Here is a 21,872-nt window from a genome sequence, read left to right as displayed (position 1 = left end):
TCGACTCAATCGCGAGCCGGCCTCAGCTGTCAATCAAGATGTGAACCCTGAGCTGAAAAATGAACACCTGAACACACATCAGCGTGATAAGAACTAACTAAAATGACAGAAACCATCTTTGGGGGAAAAAAAAAATTGACGTGTACTTTGAGTTTGGCCCATGTCCCATCCGCTAACAAATGCCAGCCACCAGGGGGCGATCGAGATGTTTTGGCTTCACTTTTGGGGAGCTGTCATGTCGTCCATCTTTATATAGTCTATGGTCTCGAGTGACCACTTGTGATTGGATCTCACTTACTGCTCTATATGCAAATAAACACGGACACAGTGTTAATTTCGTTAACGAAAAATGTTCGTCAATGACCCTTTTTTCATGACAAAGACGAGACGTTGAGCTAAAAATAGATCTTTGATGATAAAAACTATGACGAAATGTATGTTTTGTTTTCGTTGACGAGACAGAATGTTGCGGTAGGCGATCGGACAGTCACAAAACGCATATTTTCCCCTAATTGTGTGTCTTGTATGTCTTTCAAAATATAAACAATGCATCCTGTCATTGATTGACGTGTGGTGTAGATGCTGTCCCAAACCGACTGCGAGTTAATGACAAAAACAGCGGAATAATTAGGATTAATTATAATTCGACAGAAAGGACAACGCACTGTAGTAACGGGAGATGGAGAGAAGCCCTGTGGCTACAAATTAGGTGGGAAGAATACAACCAACCAGAAGAGACACTTGAAGTCGTTGTCTGTAGGACTGTAAGTCCTAGTGTTAACAAAGCATATACATTTGCTAACGTTAATACAATGTTACTGGGCAGTCGTCTATGTCAACTTGTGGCAAATTTGCTAGCAGGCCACACTGGCTAAGATTACACAGCAATTTATCTGGAAGATATTTGTGTATGATTTCTTAGCTTTAAGGCCAGGTAGGCATATTAATCGACTGTTTCAGCACCAGTGTGATTTTAATGGTAATGAATTAGTTTAGTTTAAAGAGAGAAAACACTTTGACTAAAATGTAATGACATTTCGTCGACTAAAATGTTTTGCATTGTCGTCAACTAAGACTAATACTACGAAGGATAAAAACAACTAAAATTTGACTAAAACTAATAAGCATTTTCGTCTGAAGACTGAGACTAGCTGCCAAAATTAACACTGCACATACATCATTTCTGTTTGCAAAGACCAAATGCTTTGTTGTTTTTAACTTGAATTTGATTAATTTACTGTTTATCAGACCCTAAATGAAACAAGAATTAGGTTGAAAAAACGATAGATGCCACCGGAGCAGAGTGTTTCTGGGGGCTGGGCCCCTTTATTCACTGATTTTTGGTGAATATTTTCTGGTTTCCCCTCTGATGTCCACCGGCTGCTCTGCCTCAACTCTCAGTGATTTACAGTTTCCTGATGGACAGATAGCTTTATTTGCTGCTAAAGTAATTGCTAACTGCTGCTAACTGTTCAGCTACAGCAGTCCTATTAGCTTTAAAGCTTAAATGAAGCTTCATTAGCTTTATTGAACCTCCTCCTTCCGTCCTATCTAGCTAACGGCAGCTACAGTTAGCAGTTACTAGTCTATGGCGGTTACTTTAGCAACAAGTAAAGCTATCTGTCCCTCAGGAAACTCCGTAAATCACAGAGAGTTGAGGCAGAGCAGACGGAGGACATCAGACAGCGCGTTTTGTGTGTACTCCATCCACGTTGCCTGTTGTTGTGACTTCTTCTTGTTGTTTCGCACATTAATATGACGCTGTTGGTGCGTGAATGAGTATGTACTTCCGCTTACGTAGAGGACGTCAGTTGAGTAGGCGATCCATCAATGTGGCCCAGACCACCTCCGAATGTGGTCTGAGCGATCAGATCTCAATGCGTCTTGGGTGCATTCACACCTGTACTTAGAGCTGTCCACTTGTGATCGGATCGCCCAAGAAGCATGTTAAGGCCAGGTTTAAACAGGGCCCCTTTTCACCATCATTTACATAAAGTCATTCTCTTCTCATCACAACCGACGCACCGTGGAATGCTTTACCAGTCAGCGTAGCTTCCACATGGCTCTCAGGATGCTCAAGCACTTGTCCTTAATATTCAATGCAGCAATAAGACATCAAATGAGTCATAAAAAGGCACAGGCAATTATTCCTCTTCCTCATATGTATCAACAGTATATATACCCGTGTAACATGTACCCAAGAAGTCATGACTCACACTGAGGTACACGCACACTCTCACCAAGGACCCAATATCAGGTTCTAGCAGAAACACAGCCTGAGGGGGAGGATCTTCAAACCACCAGGGCGCTGTCTCTGCCATTTGCTCCGTCACAATAACAACCACTAAAGCATTTAACTTTCCTGGGTGTTCCCTAGACCATTAAAGCAAGCCAAGTACGAAATGATTCATGCTGCGTTCAGCCTATCGCGAGACACTGTAAATAAAGCTATATGTTACTTACACACTTACACATTAGAGTTTAAGAAAGCCAAGTGTGAGGTGTGTGTGTGTGACAAATCTATCTATGACAAACTGGGATTTGTGTCAGGGGAGAGCTGGAACACCCTCTTTCTTTGCTTCCCATCTTTGTCACAGACACATATTCATGAACATGAGAGCACAATGAGATTTTTCAGAGTGGAGATAGTTTCTTACTTAAAAGGAATAAGGAGTAACGATAGAAGAAATCAAATGACAACCCTTAGAGAAACTAAAAGAAAAGAGGAAACTGAGGGTTGATGCGTTGCAATTTGTGCAGTTAGAGAAAATATATGTGCAGGAGGTGTATGAGGGGAGGTTCTTAAAATATTTGATCCTAAATGAACAGTGGCACTGAAGGACAGTCCAGGGCATCCAGAGGTCCAGCTTGGCTTGTATCCAACACTATGGATCAACAAGCTTACCACCTGTGCTCTGCCTCTCCTCATCGCCACCTGCTGATATTATTGCTGATGCTGATAAAGAAAATGGAGACAGACAGAGCCCTCCTCCAGCAGGGGTGTGATCCAGCAGATAAGAGTGTCTGAAAAAAGTGTGGACACTGCCACTGCCTCACACAAGCCTGCCAGCGACTGTCTCTGGTGTTTTGTCATTCATTTGTTTGTTATAAGTAATTTTTATCCTCAATTCCGTCCCTGCAGTAAAGACTGTTCGGCTGGGGTCAAGGGAAATTTAAGATGTTAACATGGAATGGAGGTGTGTATGCATCAGCTGTTTTTGGTCTGAAAGCTTGAAGCCGCTGTGCAGAGCTTGTGCTGTAACTCTAGGCCCTGGTACATCTTAAATTACAGATGCAGTTCAGTTACAAAACACAGCAGCGGCACCAGAGCTCCAGGAGAAAGGGTCAGACTGAGAAACAGACACACAATATGGTGTGAACACTATTCTGATGGCTATGAATTTTTCAAAAACTTGGTACCAGATGACTGAAAAGCAATAGCAAAGCATGGCAAGGATGTGCTGTTGATAACCAAGGTATTTACAATTATGAAAAGAAGTCCCAGTAAATTACTGTCTGGCACAGGTTATGTTTTGCCCTGCAGGTCTGGCAAACCAATAGACACAGTAATGCTGAGGCGAGAGTGAACACGAGGCAGACTGACTGTCAGCACAGTGGCTTAATTACTGTCTCCATGTCTCCAGTGAGCGTTATTCCCTGACGTTCATCCCTGCCATCCCTGCAAGAAATCCTTTTCTACACAAGAGCATCTCTCACTTTTTATGTCCTCTGTAATCCCTGTACTAAATGATGTGTAAATTGTAATCCATGCTGAAATGCACCTTAATAGTGTCATTTCTTGATGCTGACATATTGAAATAATAATAATAATAATAAATCTTATTTATATAGCACCTATCAAAACAAAGTTAAAAAGTGCTTTACAGTAAAAACATATAAAAACAAATAAGATCCAGAGCTTAAGATGCAAACATTATAAAATAATTAACATAATTAAAACAAATACCATCAGATTAAGAAAAAGCCAAAAGCCAGTCTTAAAAACAGATTTAAAGGAGGAAACTGTTTGCCTTCCTGAGATCCTCAGGCAGGGAGTTCCACAGCTGACTTGGAAATGACCTGAGATCATTCACTTACAGTATTAATATAATATAAAGTACAGTACTGTTGCATTATGCTGCCTTTGTTTTCACTCTAAATGCTCAGGTTAAGTTTGTTTTAATTTCTCTGAGTATTTGTGGAAGGTGGAATCCCTCCACAATTAAATCTGAGAGCTTTAAAGTTTAAAGTGTTGCAATAAAGCACATAAACCCGTTTTTAATTATTCAAAACGTCAGTGGCGGCTAGCAATCAGAGCCTAGAGAGAACAGATGAACACATTTCCTGGTGATTTCAAGATATCAAGTACAATATGTGGCTTAATAAACAACTTTTGACCCTCCCCTCAGTTAGGCAGTGGGCTTTCACTGTAATAATCAACCAGGAGGGGACTGCTTCCAACGATATGGCAATAAACTACCCGCTATCTGCTCTTACTCCTGCTTTCAAAACAAAAGACTGGTTTACAGATCGGCTTACAGAAAGAAACTTTCTGTTAATAGTTCATCTATTGGCTTTTCTTTAGCGACAATGTTGTGAGTGACAACAAAAGCCTGGTTGTTGTTTGTAGTGTAAGCTCCATTCAAACCTTAGTGACCATGTGACCCTGTTGAGGGCACTGTGGGAGATAGAACACCTGAATTTAACCCCACCACCATGAAACTATAACATACTAGAATTTAAAACTATTAGATACCAGAATTAAGGCTGTAATATACAGAGAGTGTATATGTGGTACTTAATACAAAGGTTATAATGACCTTCTACTTCATGGTATTTTGAAATCTCTTATAACTACAATTACATTAATATCCCTATTGTTCCTGATAGTTGTCCTGGGTAACCATAGAACACAGTGTCCTTTTAAAATATAGCCCAAGATGACAATGGTTATTTTTAGAAAGGGGAAACCACCTGATGTCCAGTCCTTTACACACCTGTGTGACCTTGGCATGGCCACCAGTGACATTGTCACCCATCACGTGGTGCCCCAATGGTGTAACACCTGCAGCTACATCATTGTGATTGATAATGATGGATCTGCCAAGACTAGACTCGACAGTGTTTGGAAAAAATGTGCAGCATAAAGATGAATATCTACAGTGACACCATGTGAGACGGCAAGCCACACATTGCTTTGGGCCATTTTTAACTAACGTTAAAAAGGTTTCTTGTTCAAACTCCAGACAAAATGAAATCCCACCTGAAATCATATTAATATTCCTCTAATAAACCTTTATGTACAACTTGTATTATATTATACTCAACCATGAGTTTATTACCTAAAACTGGTATCACTAGTGTATAAGGATAATACATATTCCTACAGGGATTCTAGGTGTTAAGTTTGTATTGTGTCACTGTATTAAATTCATCAAGCTATAACGTTGAGCTATTCGGCTAACATTCTCTTTAGTTGTTTTAGCTCGGTAATTGACGCACAATGTAACGCATCGTGACAGGCCTCATTTCTATTAGAAATAGCTAGAACCTAAGTTATTATTTAGCAGCTCCTAATGTAAGAGAAAAACAAACTACTACCAATACGTACTGCACTGGCAAAATGAAGATACGGTGTGAAAATTGCCGTTATGTCGCATCAGTATTGAGAGGAGCAGCAATGAACTCAATTCAATTGAGCTGCAGTTTTTCTAACTGAGCCGCTTCGCTCGCGCTCACTGAAGTACACGCTTTGGTTCCCCCGGTGTTTTAACGTGTGTTTTAATTAGTACAAGAACGGTTCGTTGGTGTTCTAACGGCTGCCACCATTCCTCTAACAAAAGATTCGATATATAGACAGCAACGTGAACAGGTTGGGAAATCCAGCGATCTGAGATAATCTCCTGTGGCATCGTGCACATCTGTAAATGGGAAATTGCTAATAGTTACCGCGAAAACACGGATGTAAGACTTACCTCGTCGGTAAAATAAATGTCCGGTGGGTTCCACTCAATTCCTCTCCGGGTATATTGAATGAATATCAACGGTAATATGTATGTTTAAGTTTACAGCACACACTGCTCCTGTCTGCCGCTTCCTCTGCCTCAACTCGTATTTCGATGTGACTGTGGGCGGATCTACACGCTGCGTCGCAGACACCGCGCAGCAGCCAATGGGAGGAGGCGGTACGCACCACAGACAGGAAGAGGGAGCAGGAGGTCCCACTCTGCTCCGAAATAATGAAGACGAGACTCTGCTCCCAAGGCACGGGGAAACAAAAAGCATGAGGTTCACACTGACCATACTGCTGACAAGTAGAACGTATTTAAACTGCACTCACAACCAAATATTGCGTTTTATGCTGGTTACTGTTTCCAACTTTATTTCAGCTATGAGCCAAAGCCGCTTCAATCTTGGGGTAAAACAAAAGGCGGACAGCGCATGCCTGAGAGTAAACGCCCACTTATAATGAGAGGGAGGTGGGATAATTGCATTTATTTATTTATTTATTTTTATATCAAGGGTATTTCTGTCTTTTTAACATAGTCCATCTTTGGTAATAGTCCAGTCCATTGCCCTCAAAATCAAGAGGTCAACATGTTGGCTTGACACTGTAAAAGTTCTTCGTGGGCAATATATCATTTGTCCTGCTCTGTCATCACATGATGCTGGCTCAAATTTTGGAGATTAACCGATTAGAATTCCCATCAAGTTTCTATTTTCAATCTGATTATGTAACCGCAAAAATCGGCTATGCAATAAAAACACATTACATCAAAGTACGCACGCAATCTCTTTTTTTTTGCCGTGTTTTCCCCCAGAAAAGTCCCTCTCGTTCCTACAGTACTCCAAACTGCAGCTGCCCAGTGCTACCAGTGCTGTCCTTGGATCATGAGCAGCCCCACTGCAGAGTTGGACGCTGAATGCCTTGCTCATAGGCACCTCAGCAGGAAAGCATTTAGAAAGGTTGCCTCTAGCTCTGAAAAAAGCACAAGCTCACGCCTTCAACCTCCATACTACTGCCCCTCATTTCAATCTGATTGTGTAAGAGCACAAATCAGCTGCGAAGAAAACATGTTACATTAAACTCTCTCTGAACTGTGAACGATGCAACCTTTGACTTCACTGGTAGTGTTATTGCCAGCTGGATAAATAGGATGGGAAGGACCACTCTTCTTCAAACACCCAGCATGTCAGAGGCACAATGAGAAAACAGCCAAGAATGTGTCCATAGTGATTAATAACAATGAGAGTTTATTTATGTACCAGCAAATCTGTTTGCATTGTTTTTGACATTTCCCTGCTTCTAAGCCAGACACTTACAGTACAGTAGCATACAATATCTGAATTTGGAGAATGTTTTCAATAAAGAGGAGCATATTTTTGAATAACATATTTACACACCACCAAAATACTGTAAATAAACAGATGAAACAACAGAAAAAAAGTAAATGTACAGGTCTTCTAAGTAGTATTTGTCACTGACAAAAGCACAAGATGCGAGGTTAAGAAAAGACAAGTCCACATTAGTTTTCTGTGAATCATAGGTCAAGTGCTATAGCAACAACGATGCAAAGAGCAAACTGAAGTAAGGGATACGGTAACTGACAGATTAAACTGATAAAACTGGCACACTGATGAGAGGACTGTCAGGAAAGAAGCATTACAGTTTAAGACAAAACAGAAATCACACTTCTTACCATCTCTAAAACTGAAAATAAGACGCCTTTAATTCCAGACAAAAATAACTTCACAGTGTAGTATAAAACAAACCCTTGAGAAGGTCAAAAACAGAACAAATTATTTGTAGATACTGCTTGTACAATGCCGTCACATATTGGATGTCTTCAAGTCTGTCCACACTTAAAGCAAGAATTTTAATGCAGTATGGCATGACAGGTAAAAACAGTTACCATTTGAAAACATGTTCAAACAACTATGGCAAAGAGGCCGTGTAGGTTCAGGAACTCAATTGTAATTTTGAATATGAAGCTTCTGCATGTAAAACACTGTGTACTGAGAGAGACAGGGCAACCTTAAGCAAAAGCTCAGACGAAAGGCATTCATTAGGTTTAGAGTTGCATGGGAACCATAGAAGTGTAATCTGGTCCTAAGGATTTTCTCCTGCATTTACGAGGTTACTTCTTGTGTTTAATCCTGATTTAAGATGCTGACTTTCCATAAATGTTCATATAAATATTCATATATGACAATGGCTGGCTGTAGCATCGGATTCCACCACACACAACCTTCTAAAAAAGGAGAAACAGCAGCAGATGTCAGGTCAGAGAGAATGTGCTGAACAATCTGAGTCTTGCACTTGCATTAATATTGTTATATTTGCAGCCAGAGACCAGCGATCTCCCTCCGCTGCCCTGTTTCTGCATGCTGTGTGGGGACTGAGGCCGCTGCTCTCCTCTGGCACCCTCATGCGGAGCTGTACAGGGCGATTTGCTGCACCTTGCCCAGCTGTGTCAGCAGCCGTTTCATGCGGTGTTTGAGCTGAGGCAGACGGGCCAGGGGTTCAGGAGGCTCCAGCTCTCCGGTGTAGTCCAGCCAGCTCTCCAGCACTGAGGACGACGAGCAGAAGAAGAACCAGAGGTGAGCACATGGTTACACACAAGGGGTTCTTTTATCCCACAGAGACTCTATCCTGTTCTGAAGCACACACCACCTGCGAGTGTTTGGGTATGCTGGATCAGGCCAACCCAGGTATGATGCAATCCTCACAACTGTTTGTACATGACAATCTCTGGGCTGTTGCAGCCCTGTGCTTGACCCAGCTCTCAGCCTGTATATTAATCAGGAATGACAAACCTCGTTATGCCATAGCTAAGGTGGGAAACACATAAAAGTAAGACTCTGCAAAGAAATAGGTGGAATTCTTAATAACTGTCATTTTTCTTTATTGGTAATAGGCTAACATGCTTCATATCGTTAGTGCCACATCTTCACAGTCAAATTATTAGCCATTCCTACTGGCTAATGCTGTGTGAATTCACCTGGTCAAACATTTCTGCACTGACCTAGTTGGATAGAAACTTAATATAATGTTACTGTTAATGTTAACATCAAACAGTTTAAAATCTAAACTTAAGATAAGTTTTGGCAAGAACCGTCAAAGTTTCTGAAGTGACAAAGTTTAGTTACTAGGTCAAGGCCACCACAGGTCTTACCGTCCAGCTCTCTCTCAATGAAGTCCATCCTGTGTGAGACCTCGTCCTGGACTGCATCTATGTGATCCAGCAGGTTGATCTGCCTCTGCTGATGCTGCCTGCTGTTATCTGCAGCCTCTCCAGGATCTCTTCCACCCTCTTCCCTCGTCTGAGCCTGGGACCAAGAGCCAGCCATTGAAGCCTAGAGACATTCAGGTGAATTCATCAGACCTGATTTTCATTGCAGCCGGGTTTAGACCTCATTCTACGAAAGCTTTCTGCCAAATCAATGCATATTATTCATGCACACATAAGATAAACAACCAAAACGGAAAGCTACATCATGATTGATGGTCAAACAAAGGCTGAGCCAAATCATTGAATCACTTGAGTAACTCAGATGTAATGTCGCCATGACAACTTACTACTTTTAATTCAAAACGTTCTGTTGTCCACTCTATAATCAAGACTGTGTACATAAACTTTGGGAGGAAGTCACTTACGAGTCCCAAGGAAAATTACAGTAAAAAACAGCAACAAAAAAACAAAAACAAAAGAAAAACAAAACAAAAACAGTGTTGCCTGTGCCTCTAACAGCAGGGGGGAGTTGAGAAGTGGAGCTTTGTAATACTTGTAAACTACATTCAGCAGCTTTAATCATTTCACATACAGAATCTTGATTAATTCAAGATCGATTCTGCAACTGGTGCAGTACCTTGTCTGCTATGGAATAAAGCCTAACCTTGTTACTAGTGCCTGTTGATTTGGGCTTTTCCGTCTCCAGCAGGCTTCCATAGCGCTGCTCCCGCTCCAACAGTTCCTCTGTGCTTCTCATGCTATCCTCCAGCTCTGAGCCCTGTCGGGTCTCCACGACCAGCCTCTGCTCCACCGCCGGGTAATATGCCCGCGGTTTCTGGTAGCAATGTTCACTGGTAATATATGAGTCCTGGAAGGATGGGAAGGGGGAGGAAGAGCAGGACGACGAGGAGGTGGCAGCTGTAGCAGCCCGGCTCAGCTTCTCCAGAGCATTGGACATTAAAATCTCACCCCGGCTCATGTCCTCATCGGGAGTCACAGGAGACGGAGCTGCATAACTGCCACGACACGAGTCAGAGCCGGTCCGTGACCTCTCCAAATGCTTCCAGGGCTGCCGCCACAGCTGCAAGTCAGGGTGAGTATTGCTCCTGAGGAGCGAAAGAGAAAACAAAATTAAAACACAGCTGTGTTGGTTTAATTAAAATCACCCTGGACAGCAATATTCAATATATGTCATGATCCACATTTAATTTGACTTCAGTAGTAGTCAAAAGGAAAACAACCTCAAGTCTCTGCATGCAATTCCTTTGTACTCACTGGAGGACGCTCATCTTGAGCTGCAGTCCGTTGAGGACCTCTACCACGTGGTGCACATCTCCCAGCAGCTGGTGGGTGGTGGTGATCTTCTTGGCATTTTGGTGAGAGTAGTTCTCTTCCAGGAAGGAGAGGCCGTACATGTGACCATTGCTCAACCACTCACGATCGTACCAGTAGCGCAGACTCTGCCTCTGACCTGGGAATAATGAACAAATTGCAATGACTTTGACTTTTTGAAATTCTTTACAAAAAGGTTTTGTAAGTAAAGCTGTGGTTAGGTGATCAAGCTGTGTCTGCTTGCTGTTGTAGCTGGTTGGTTGGTTGGGGTGTAACACTTTTTGGATTAAAGGAATTATAGATTGCAGTCCTAAAGACATGGACAGTCCTCAAACACCGGGCTGCGCAGCAGAAGACACAAATGTGAGGCAGCTTTAGCTTGGTTCACAGTGCTAAGTCAACACAAAATACTTTGTTGTACAATTCTTAGTGTTACAGGCAATGTGTTACACTTGCTCTGATCATGAATACCAGCTCACTCTGTGGTGGAGAGTTAGCTCTGTCTCTTAAACCAGTCATTTGTTTTCTTTAACAAAAAAACAAAAAAAAAAACAGCTACTGTACAATCATGCAGCTCTTCATTTCCAAATTTACTGTGGACACACTTGTAAGGCACCTAAAAGCATGTCTCATTTAGGACTATGTACCAATCAATACTGAAAAACAATGGCCAGCAGTGCTCAGGCCTGGGGGCAATACTTATAGCTCATTATTTTTGGTTTCTATTTTTTATTTTTTTTTAAATCAATAAGGCAAAAGGAAATCTGCAGCACAACCATTTTGTTGTTTCACGGTTTTCATGTTGAGGGACTCAAATTAATATGCTTCAGGGTTTGTCTGAAGCATAATCAATGGCCCTTCTATTTTTTCTCATCATTTCCTATAAGTAGAAGCATATTCTGTGCTGTGCTTGCCACACTGGGACTGTATCCTGTGGTAAACATTGTTTATACAGATCAGTGCAAACCATCCAATTCTTATTTTAAAAAATGGTGTTTTATAATAAAATTGTTTTAAAAATGTTTTATTTGGGAAGTGAACTTTAGAATCACAATATAAAACATGATAATTATATAATGCACTGTCTAATAGTTAATAGTTTAAAAATATAGTTTTCCATAAAAATCATCACAATCAACTGTTAATTGTACCTAGTGTCATTTTTCTTATTGTCCACTAGATGGCAGATAATACTTTGCCAAATGAAAGGAGGAAGCATGCAGTGCTCTCTACCAGATTAGCCAAACAAGTGCTCTGATGTCAACAAATCAAAATGATGACAGTGTGTAATTTAGAGCTAACGGTGGTGTGTTTTCCCCTCACCTGGTGGGTCTCTGCAGATGTAGCAGGTGTATCTGTCTGGAACATTGTCTTCCAGCAGGCCCATGCAGGTGCCATGTTGCCAGCACAAACAATCTTCACACTGAGGGAAGGACAAGTATGTTTTATATTAATACAAGCCTAAGATTAAAAAAAGAAAAGCTTGCGATTCCTTAAAAATAGACTAGCTATAAGTGGTGACGAAAAACAACCAGCTCACCTGAATCATGAAGTCATTTTCTTCCTCCACCTCACAGATACATCGCACGATCTCTTGGTCACTTGTGTCTACAGCACCGGAGTCCACACTCAGGGGAGGCGTGGTGACGTCCAAATCCACGCCAAAGTCATCGTCGCTCCACCCACAGCTGTCAGTGGACCAGTCACTGATGCTGTCCTCATCTACAGTAACAGGGGCAAACAGAACTATTGGTTTTTTATGGGAAAAACACAAGTTATCAGGATTGAACTTTTCCTTGGAAAAGATTTAGCTCAATTAATATTCTTTAACTACAAAGTTTTTTTTTGCACTATGTGAGTTTTAATGATTATTTGCGGATAACATGATGAAGCAAGCCGTAGCAGCAAAGAAAAGCTCAGGATTCAATCAACCAAGCGTTAAAAAATGTGGTCTTATCTGTGACAGCAGCCAGTTTAATTCTACAGGTCATGACGTGTTATGAGCAACAACATTTGGACACAGATACCAGGTGCGATGCATTTCAAACTAAAACATCAGCATGATGGATTGAATCCAGAGGGAATCAAGGAATGGAGGGGAGAGGAAGCAATGTACAGTCACACACACAAACTAATACACACACACACACCGTCACAGAGATACCCACCATCCACATATATCTGCTCTGAGTAGCTGAATCCGGGCCTGCTGGGGTAGGCCTCAGGCTTGTGATTGTGTGAGGGGGGGGATTTGAGTGGCAAATTCAATTTGGACGGAAGACCCAATACTGAGATGTCAATATTCTCCTCACTACCTGTGTAGTCTGTTAATACAGGGAAGAGGGGGAAGCAGACGTAGAACAAAATGTCAATTTTGAAAATGCTAAACAAACGCCCATCAGGAGGTGACAAACTGTGGCACAACAAACATGGACAAATAATAGACTCAAGAACAGTCAGGGACAATCAATCTGATAAAATCCATACACGCCTGTGTTTTAGGCCTTTCAATAGTATGAAACAACCAATGTGGAAGGTAACCTATACATCTGTGTTCATCCCAAACATACTGTACATACATGTGAATGCCAACTAGGAATAGAGAGAACAGTGTTGGATTTGTGTTCTGGATTAGTCAATATCAGTGCCACAATATAATCTGTCTTTTCATCACCAGCACTGTCAGAGATGTCATATACGAGAGCAAATGCAAGCTATGATGTAAAAGAAATGAGTTGGAGCTCTTTGACTGGCATAATGGAGTGAAAGTCCAGCGACAGATGTGACACTTCTCCCACACACAAAGGCTCAGCCACCACACCAAGAGGAGTGAATGGAGTATTTTATGCTTTGCAGGCTAGCCATTTCCACAAAGTTACAGTGAGTGCACATGCAGAGCAGCAGATATGCGAGGAGGCCCGATGCCAGGGACCCCTTCTTACCAGACTTGGCCTTCTTTTTCTTCTTCTTCTTCTTTAGTTTAATGCGGAGGAAGTCCTTCTGTTTCGGTTTCTCTTTCAGTTTGTCTTTTACTGACCCTGGGGACCGTTAAGTGGCAAGAGTTAAGCCTTGTCTGTGCATAGGCTCTCTATATAACACACAATGTAGTCATTTTCCCACTTAACAACACGTTCTTACTGCATGATACGTACCAAGGTCAAAACCACTCTTGTCTGAGTCCTTGTCCTGCTGTTGGCATCCATTCCTGTCCAGCTGGTTCTCCTTACTCTTCTCCCTCAGCAGTGCCCTGTGCTGATGGCCCTGTGTGTTGACTACAGGCGGGGCTGAAGTGCGTCTGCCTGCAGTCTTCACCTCACCACGGGGAGCTGCGGTAGCTCCAACAGAGTCTATAAAAAAATCAAGGAAAAGGGCAAATATAAGCCCAAAATCCTAATATTTAAGCAAGGCTGGAAGTGCAATGTTTACAATGCAGCCTTGTTTTAGAAAAGTATGATTAGTAATTAAAGCATGGCATGATTCAGCATTTCTGATTTTGTTTTTGCATAACATGCATTTGGTTTGAGAAATAGTAGCTGATCCAGCTTCTAATAAGACTCTTTTTCTGACACTTCAACTGGGACAGAAATGAAACTAGGGAGGAACTCACGCATAGAGGCAGAGATGGTGCGCCTTCTCTTTGGGCCGTCCAAACCGGTGGCAGTAACCTGCTTCTCAGAGGCCCTGGTCTGGACACTCCTGGTGGGGCTGCGCTCCCCTTCCAGAGGCTGCTCCTCGCCATGATAATATTTCATATGGTAGTGCAGCAGCTTGGCCTTTCGGAATGACTTTGTGCAGCCGGGAGCACTGCACTTAAACGGGTTGTGGTCGAGGTTGATGGACAAGACGGGGGGCGGTTGGTTTTTGATAACTCGATACACTAAAACAAGATACATAAGTGACGCATGTAAAAGAAGTACATCAAACAATGCAAGTGATGACTGTATTTGTTTGATAAGTTTGGAGTTGTACTCACATGGTTCTCTGCTGAATCTGTTGGGGTTGTGGAAACCCTGCTTCCTTACCGCTATCAAAAGATAAAAGAGACACTAATTTATTCACGTAAGTCTTGAAAAAATGCCCAGATGCTACATGATATTACCTGCACTCAGTAACTAATTTTCACAATCCTACAGATCCAATGAGAAGCCTGTTAATTTACTCAATTAACACGTACGTTTCACAGGCTGGGGAGGCGGCACGTCCGCTGCAGGCTCAGAGCTTTCTGATTGGACGTTTGGCTTCTGCTCCACATCCCCACTGGTTTCGGTGGTTGTCATAGTGACAGACACCTGCTCCGTCTGTGCTGATGTCTGAGTGGGCAACTCTGTGTATGGCTTGGGCGACTCTGTATATGGCTTTGTTCCACTCTGTTCTGTTTCCACCTCTTCCTTCTTTACCTCTCCATTTACGTGACATTGTTCCTCCTTTTGCTCGTCTTCTTCCACCTTCACCCCATTTGTGAGTCCAGTCCCCTTTTCCACATCCCTGGGCTTGTTTTGGTCTTCTTGCTCTGATATTTCCTCTTCCTGTTTGATAGTGGGTGCAGCCTCTACCTCACCATTTGTTTTCTTGTTCTTCTCGTTTACCATCCCTTCTTCCCGCTCCTCGTCCTCACTGTTGCTGTCCTCCTCCTGGTCGGAGGTGCTGCGTCTGGCTCGCTTGTTCTTGGGACCTCCGTTCTCCTGGGGCCTCTTGTCTCTGCGGGTCGGAACCCTCCTAACCATGTTCCTTTCAGTGGACCGAGACTTCCCTCCACCAACACCACCTCTCTATTTGTCAGCAGGACAAAGAGGAAGTTCAGGAAACAAGAGCAGAAAATGGCACTCAAGACATGATTGATGGAGGACAAAGAATACATACAGACAGTGTCACATATATGAATACAAGTTTGACTATGAATATGTATGCTCACTAATTACATTTACCTCTTTAATAAAAGGCTTCACGTGTATCCCCTTCACTGTCTGGATAACGCCATCGTAGAACTTCACAGTGTAGGATGCTGAGGGGAATAAAGGAGAAGTGATGCAAACCATATTTTAGTGCCAGCTGCTAGTCAGGTAGCCATTAAAAACTAGTTTTGAAGTAGCTACACTTCAATTGTGCTTTTTGTTCTTGTTGTGAGTTATTCCCCTATTTAGAGTTTTGTAACAGACAGATCTATCTTCATAGTTTCTCTTTGCTGTGCCAGTAAAAGAGAGAGCCATTTCGATATTATTGAATGCCATGTATACCACGGTTTCCTTTTAGAAAACAAAAGTGACACTAACATTTTAGACTATGCTCCATCTTGCACAAACTTGTATTGAAACCACACAACTTGATTAATCCAGAAAAATGTTGCTTAATCAAATTTATTATAATCAACTAACTTGAAATAATACGGAGCCATACATTTAAACATTTTAAGACAGTTCCACTCAAGACGTATACAAACAAAATCTTTAACATCTGAGGTCATTGATACCCACCATCTTTATTGACTGAAATGACCTTAGCGGGGTAGAAACGGCAGTCAGACCAGCTAGCCAGGACCTTGTCATTCACGTGAAAGCCCTGGAGGAAGGACAGAGACATTTGATCTAGGACATACCTTGTCAAAACCCCATGGGAGGTGGAGCTGTTAAATGCTAACAAAACCACCATTGTTGATACATCTTTACTATGATAACCATTTAGTTTATGCACCTAAAACCCCAGTATCATGTTGCAGCTTTTTTTTTGAAAGACATAAGGAAATGCAAAAACACACTGTGGAACAAAGGCTAGAGCATAACTTCCAATTATTCTATGCAACACAGGTCAAAGCAAGCATGAACAGCTTTGTTAGCTTACAGGTACAGGACCGTCGTCCTGCAGGCCCTGCCGCCTCAGCTGAACCCTCTCCACGGGTCTCAGGTAGGGACTTGTCCAGTCAAACCACTCGTCGTAACGGTGGCTCCACTGGCGGTAATGGATGAGCACTTTTTCACCTTCGTAGTCAATCTTCTCTATGTTGGCAGCATACCTAAATGACAAAGAAATTCAATTGAGAGGGATTGGGGAGGGAGCGGTTTAAGGTCCTTATCCTTTATCTCAAACATATGATGAGGGTGGCAAGTCAGTAGAAATGAATCAATCCTGGAAATGTCGTGGAAACGTAAAGAAACACAATGAATCATGAGACGCTGCTTAAGAGGATGGTGTGCTGGGGGCAGTGTAGGGCATTAACACACTACTGTAATGTGATTACTATTATCGATTACAAATTCAGTACTACATTAAAGTTACAACCTGCAATAACTCGCTGTTACTCCCAATATTTTAGGAGGTGAGCTTGTTTGTCCTTTAACCAGGAGTTGAATAGGAGGACCGATATCAACTGTATTTGTATTGCACTATATTTGTATGTGTGTACGTCAAAGGACTGGGCTGAGTGAGGTAACGTAAAGAGTAATGCAATTAATAACTGATACTGTAGAGTAACTACAGACGGGGGACATATTAAAAGGAAAAACCTGAATAAAAGAGTGGAGAAACATCAAATGCAGAAGCTTCCGGGCACCAGAGCTCACTGAATGGTTTGGTGAGGATGAAAATGATGTGAATAAAATGCTACGGCCTTTACAGTCACCAGAGCTCAACCCAGTTCCACACCTTTGGAAGATTTTGGACCAGCATGTAAGACAATGCTCTCCACCACCATCTCTATAAGACCAAATAATATAATATAAACTTATCTTCAAATCTATTTAGTGATGTCTGTGACGCAGTGATGCTATATGTCCTTTTGTTATGTCTGGCTATGTTTGTTTTTCTATCTATCTATCTATCTATCTATCTACTTATCTGCTGTACTCAGGTCTCTCTTGCAAAAGGGATCTTGATCTCAATGACATTACCTGATTAAATAAAGGTGGTGTATGTAAATGAAGGAAAATCATTAGAGTTCCGCAGACTTGGCAAGCTGTTCTGGAGGCTTGTGGTAGCCTGACTCCATACTAAGACACTTCATGTTGGTTTTTCCGTTAATTTGTCACCCATCTATAGTACAGGAATGATATTACTTTTTCAATGAGTAATAAGAGGGGAGCAATTAATATGTAAAAAGTTCTACTAGTCCATTCAAAAAGGCTGTTGTGCTTGTGATGCCAATGTCACATGTGGTTTTGCTTTAAAAAAATGAAACATCTTTACTTGTGTAACAATGACAATTTAGATTTCTATCTTTTAGTATAGTAACAATTAAAATGATTTAAATATAATCAAACAGTCACAGATTAATTGTACTGTCCTTCAAAATCAATCCAGATCAACGGCTGCTTGAGAGCACACACCCATCACCATCTGTTGTTTACAGGCAAAGGAGCAATGATGCAATGAAAGGTCTGAGTGGCTTTCTTCACTCGTTTCTTAATCTTTTAATGTTTGATAGACAAACAGAATAGCAAACCCTGGCCCCAGAAAGGAGAGAATGAGAATCTATGAGAGAGAGAGTGAAGGATGTGAATAGTTACAGGGATGGAGAGGAATGAGCGAGGCCATGACTCACCAGTTTTTGAGGCTGTCTCTGGCCTCAAGCTGAGCTCCCACCTCAAACGTTATCCCTCTTCTGGTAGGGGGCGTCTTACTCATACTGCCCACATCAAGGCTCCCTTCCTGTACACACACACACACACACACACACACACACACACACACACACATTAACCGACAAACATACCAATCAAAACTACACCCATATGGCCTTGGGTACACTACTGAGAAACACACATTGTGTCTAGCCAAGAACACAATACATGTGACTATCAAGGACTTTACAGACAATCTTGCAGTCAGGCTTGTCTCTCTCAGGTCATTATTAACAATTATTTTTACCAGAAGACTGTGGAAAATCCCAGCTTTGCACCTGAGTAGCAATTTTGGTATTAAAAGGCAAGTACGCCACTCTCACTGGATGCCAGCAGAACAATAATGCAGTTCAGACTGGAAAAAGATATTACCAGTGTAAACATACACGAGCTACAGATTAGACATGTTGTATTATAGCGCAACACAGGGTAAAGCAAGGGAAAACTGACATATTACGGTGAGCCATGCCCCTCAAATGGTGGTGAAATGTGTAACTAATACCAGATGTTCAGTGATCAATAGTTGAGACAGGAGGGATGTCTCAGAACGACATCACACAGGTTCCTATGAGGATCTTTAGCATAATGAGCAATATTTAATTTCAGTATTATTCCCTATCAAGAAGGCACAATGGGAGAAGGTACAAGAATGACTAAGATGACTTGTTCATAGCTTTCACTTCCTACTGTAAGCACCCACCAGCACAGTGGGCAGGCATTTATGCAATCATGCACCAAGCTAATACTCGCCTGATTTAAACAGTACATTGTTCTTAAATTGGGTTCTTGCCTATGCAGTCTCATCAAATACATGCTCGTAGTCGACTGTTGATGTTCAGCCCTTAGCTTTACGAAAAGGGCTTGGTAGAGAGGATAATCATTTTGTCTTGGATAGAAATGTTCTCTCCCGATAACAGCGCCTCCTTTGTCGGGCATACAGAATAGAAAGGACCGATTGAGATGATGCCGCCCTTTATTAAAAGCTTAACGGTTTACATTATATATCAAATCGTCTTACTTTTGTCCAGATTATAGCTGAGTCGGTTCACCATAGCGGAGACAGTCTGTAGTTATTGGCTTTCAGTGCAACCTACAAACCGGATATCTTCACACTACTCTGCCCACGTGTTTTCTGGTCAGCCGATCTCACGTATAGACACAATAGGAGACAATGGCAAAGACCCTTCGGATTATCCGTCTGTTGCAGGCAGATACCTAGCACGATATTCAACAGCGAAAAATATCATATTCAGTAAAATGCAAGATTTTAAATGAAATTGGGTATTTTTATGGCCTGCACAGGGAGCCAGACCGACGACACAGACAGGGCGCAAACCTAGAGTTGGTGATGCCACAATCGTGAGTCAGGAAACGGATTATGATTATCAGTTAAAAAGGTGGTGTTACAAGAAAGCTACACATTGCAATAATTAATTTTAATCGTAGGTTGATATTTGACTGTAGTAAGTAGAGAAAAAAGCACCCCACGCCCGTTAAAAAAATTCAAGCACACATTCAGTACAGAAAAACCAACGCGACAAAGATGCCTCATGTTTTTCGAGGTATCCTATTGTTGACCACTTCTACTACTGTTCGTACTTTATTGTCGGCTGATTTATAACCAGTGGGCGTAGCGCGAGAGAAACCATCATCTACATAAGCGCTTTAGGCAAATATGACTGGCCGAAAGAGTCTGGTGTGGGCGGGATGCTCGCATCTGATTGGCCGTGCAGCTGTCACTCACAAAGCTCTTCGGGGCCTCGCGCTAGGCCTACTTCTTATACTTTTCCTGCTGTGAACGAGCGGCGTGATAATGCAAAGCATTAAACTTCCCCAACTGACAAACCACGGAGCCATTTAAAAGCACCCAGTGAAAACGCATAAGACGAACAAGAAACACACCGGTAATTACTCAAACTGAACAACCAAATGTCCAAACATTATATTTTATTATCTACTTCGTCACGTTTGTTTTGAACTCAAAAAGCCGACATGCGGCACCACACCATCTAAGCTGCTGATGCATCCACCAAACGGGCCTCGTTCACGATGTTATTAGGGATTATAAACTCTGGAGCGAAGGGGAGATACAATTTGGGTTTCCTACCTGTTCTCCAGTCACTCTTTGTCCGGTTGGGTGTCAAATGTGCAGTGTAATCCCCTTAAAGTGCAGGTACCGCCGCCTCCGCCTGTCCGTTCCAGATCACGCAGTTGAATTTCTCCCCGTTGCACTCACCACCGGCGCGGGCAGTGTGGCGCTACATTACGCATGCGCTTACAACGGCCCCGAGCCATCAAGTATTCCGATAACATAATTCGTCACCTAAAAAAACACTAAATTGTGTTGCTTTTAAAATATATTTTTATAAACATGTCAACGTTTGTAAGCCGAAGCACGTTATATTTTAAATGGCCCTGAATGAACAAGTCAAGCTTTTAACACATGGCATAACGCCAATTTATATGCTCACCAGTTATATTAATCAAATGGAGGCCAACATTACAACTTGCTACTCTTATATATGAATACATTTGGATCCAGTGAGCCATTGTTCACACCTATCTACAGATCACTGGGAGCATAGCTCCACCCACCGTTCATCCAAAACAACTGTCGCTTGTTTACAGGAGTGGAGGCTAACCTAAACTCAAAGCTGTGGGTTTCAGTTTGTCCACCATTTTAGGCTAGCATTAATGTCTTAATGTGATAGCCTACATTTATATCATATCCCATACCCGTGTTGCCTTATTGCCCCTCCATTCTCTATCTGTCTATCACTATTTCAACAAATTGCTTGATTCCACTTTTTTTTGCAATCTTGTCATCAGGGGTGGAAGATTCACACTTTCGTTGAATCAAAGTACCAATGGAAAAAGTCCTCATTTCAGCACATCTTAATGCTGACATGTTAAACTGTAAGCAGGTTGTGGAGTAGAAAGCACATTGAACTCTGAAATTAAGAAGTGGTGCAAAATGAGAATACACGAGTAAACTAACAGCACATTAAAAAGTATACTAAAGTAAAATACTTATTATATACTTCACCTCTGATTTAACAAATTATTGATGAATATGATGCAGCTATCACAGTGAAACTATAAACTCTATGACAAACCCATAATAAATGTAACTGAAATACTGTAGTGGAATCATAGTAGCATATAAACACAATAAAGTACAACAAGACTCTAACAAACTTACCATGCGGACACACTGTTAGTCTCTATAAAATTACAGTGGTTGTCCTTTGGAAAACCTTTGAGGTTTGAAATCATAGCTGCTCTCTGAATGGCTGATGTTTTTGCAGTTAGGATGATTTGAAAATAAAAACTTCTGTCACCGAATGTGCTTTTTGAAAGAGGCTGTCATATGTTTGTTTTATCCTCCTGTGTCTGTTTTCTTTAACTTGTTCCAGTCCCACAGGCTGAGGCCAGAGGTCCTCTTTTAAAATGCCTTTCTGAGAAATACTGGTGGAATGAGAAATGCATACAGTTTGCATTATTGAATCAAAACAATAAAATTATATTATGTAAAATACAGACCGGGCAGAACCTCCTTAAAACACATCCCTTAATTTTCCAAAGTAAAATTCCATTAATTTCCCATTCACAATCATGTATTACTGGGATATTAAGGTGATATTTAATAGATACATTAATGGATTATAATACATTATAATCCATTAAGGGAGTAAAA

The 21,872-nt window shown here is 41.6% G+C and overlaps 2 protein-coding genes across 8 annotated transcripts in view; both read right to left on the bottom strand.

Annotated features, from left to right (window-relative positions):
• The window catches only part of ndrg3a (ndrg family member 3a), a 39,521-nt gene extending 33,384 nt beyond the window's left edge, over positions 1 to 6,137 (bottom strand). The window contains exon 1 of one of the 3 annotated variants that reach the window (XM_044220016.1): positions 5,976 to 6,137. The gene's annotated coding sequence lies outside the window, so the exon portion shown is untranslated. The remainder of the gene's footprint in view (positions 1 to 5,975) is intronic. The other 2 variants (XM_044220007.1, XM_044220025.1) reach the window with 2 other exon arrangements.
• Positions 6,138 to 7,233: 1,096 nt separating this feature from the next.
• Positions 7,234 to 20,635, bottom strand: phf20a (PHD finger protein 20, a). 5 transcript variants are annotated; one of them, XM_044219975.1, is made up of 18 exons: positions 19,512 to 19,768; positions 19,194 to 19,390; positions 18,097 to 18,203; positions 16,401 to 16,572; positions 16,037 to 16,121; positions 15,491 to 15,567; positions 14,740 to 15,334; positions 14,539 to 14,589; positions 14,173 to 14,442; positions 13,718 to 13,912; positions 13,508 to 13,603; positions 12,734 to 12,889; positions 12,106 to 12,287; positions 11,889 to 11,988; positions 10,509 to 10,704; positions 9,898 to 10,339; positions 9,177 to 9,357; positions 7,234 to 8,570 (listed from the first exon to the last, which is right to left on the bottom strand). In XM_044219975.1, exons 3-18 carry the CDS (start codon positions 18,177 to 18,179, stop codon positions 8,428 to 8,430), a joined length of 3,024 nt encoding a protein of 1,007 aa, XP_044075910.1. In that variant the 5' UTR covers positions 18,180 to 18,203; positions 19,194 to 19,390; positions 19,512 to 19,768; the 3' UTR covers positions 7,234 to 8,427. The 5 variants fall into 5 exon arrangements, with proteins under 5 accessions (XP_044075910.1, XP_044075893.1, XP_044075901.1 ...); XM_044219958.1 differs by lacking the exons at positions 19,194 to 19,390; positions 19,512 to 19,768 and adding an exon at positions 20,283 to 20,631; XM_044219966.1 differs by having other exon boundaries at positions 19,194 to 19,768.
• Between the last annotated feature and the right edge of the window lie 1,237 nt (positions 20,636 to 21,872).

This window comes from Siniperca chuatsi, linkage group LG2 (genome assembly GCF_020085105.1).
Source record: "Siniperca chuatsi isolate FFG_IHB_CAS linkage group LG2, ASM2008510v1, whole genome shotgun sequence".
NCBI classification, from domain to species: domain Eukaryota; kingdom Metazoa; phylum Chordata; class Actinopteri; order Centrarchiformes; family Sinipercidae; genus Siniperca; species Siniperca chuatsi.
The sequence above is the reverse complement of the archived record's forward strand: the minus strand, read 5'-3'. Positions and strand labels throughout refer to the sequence as shown.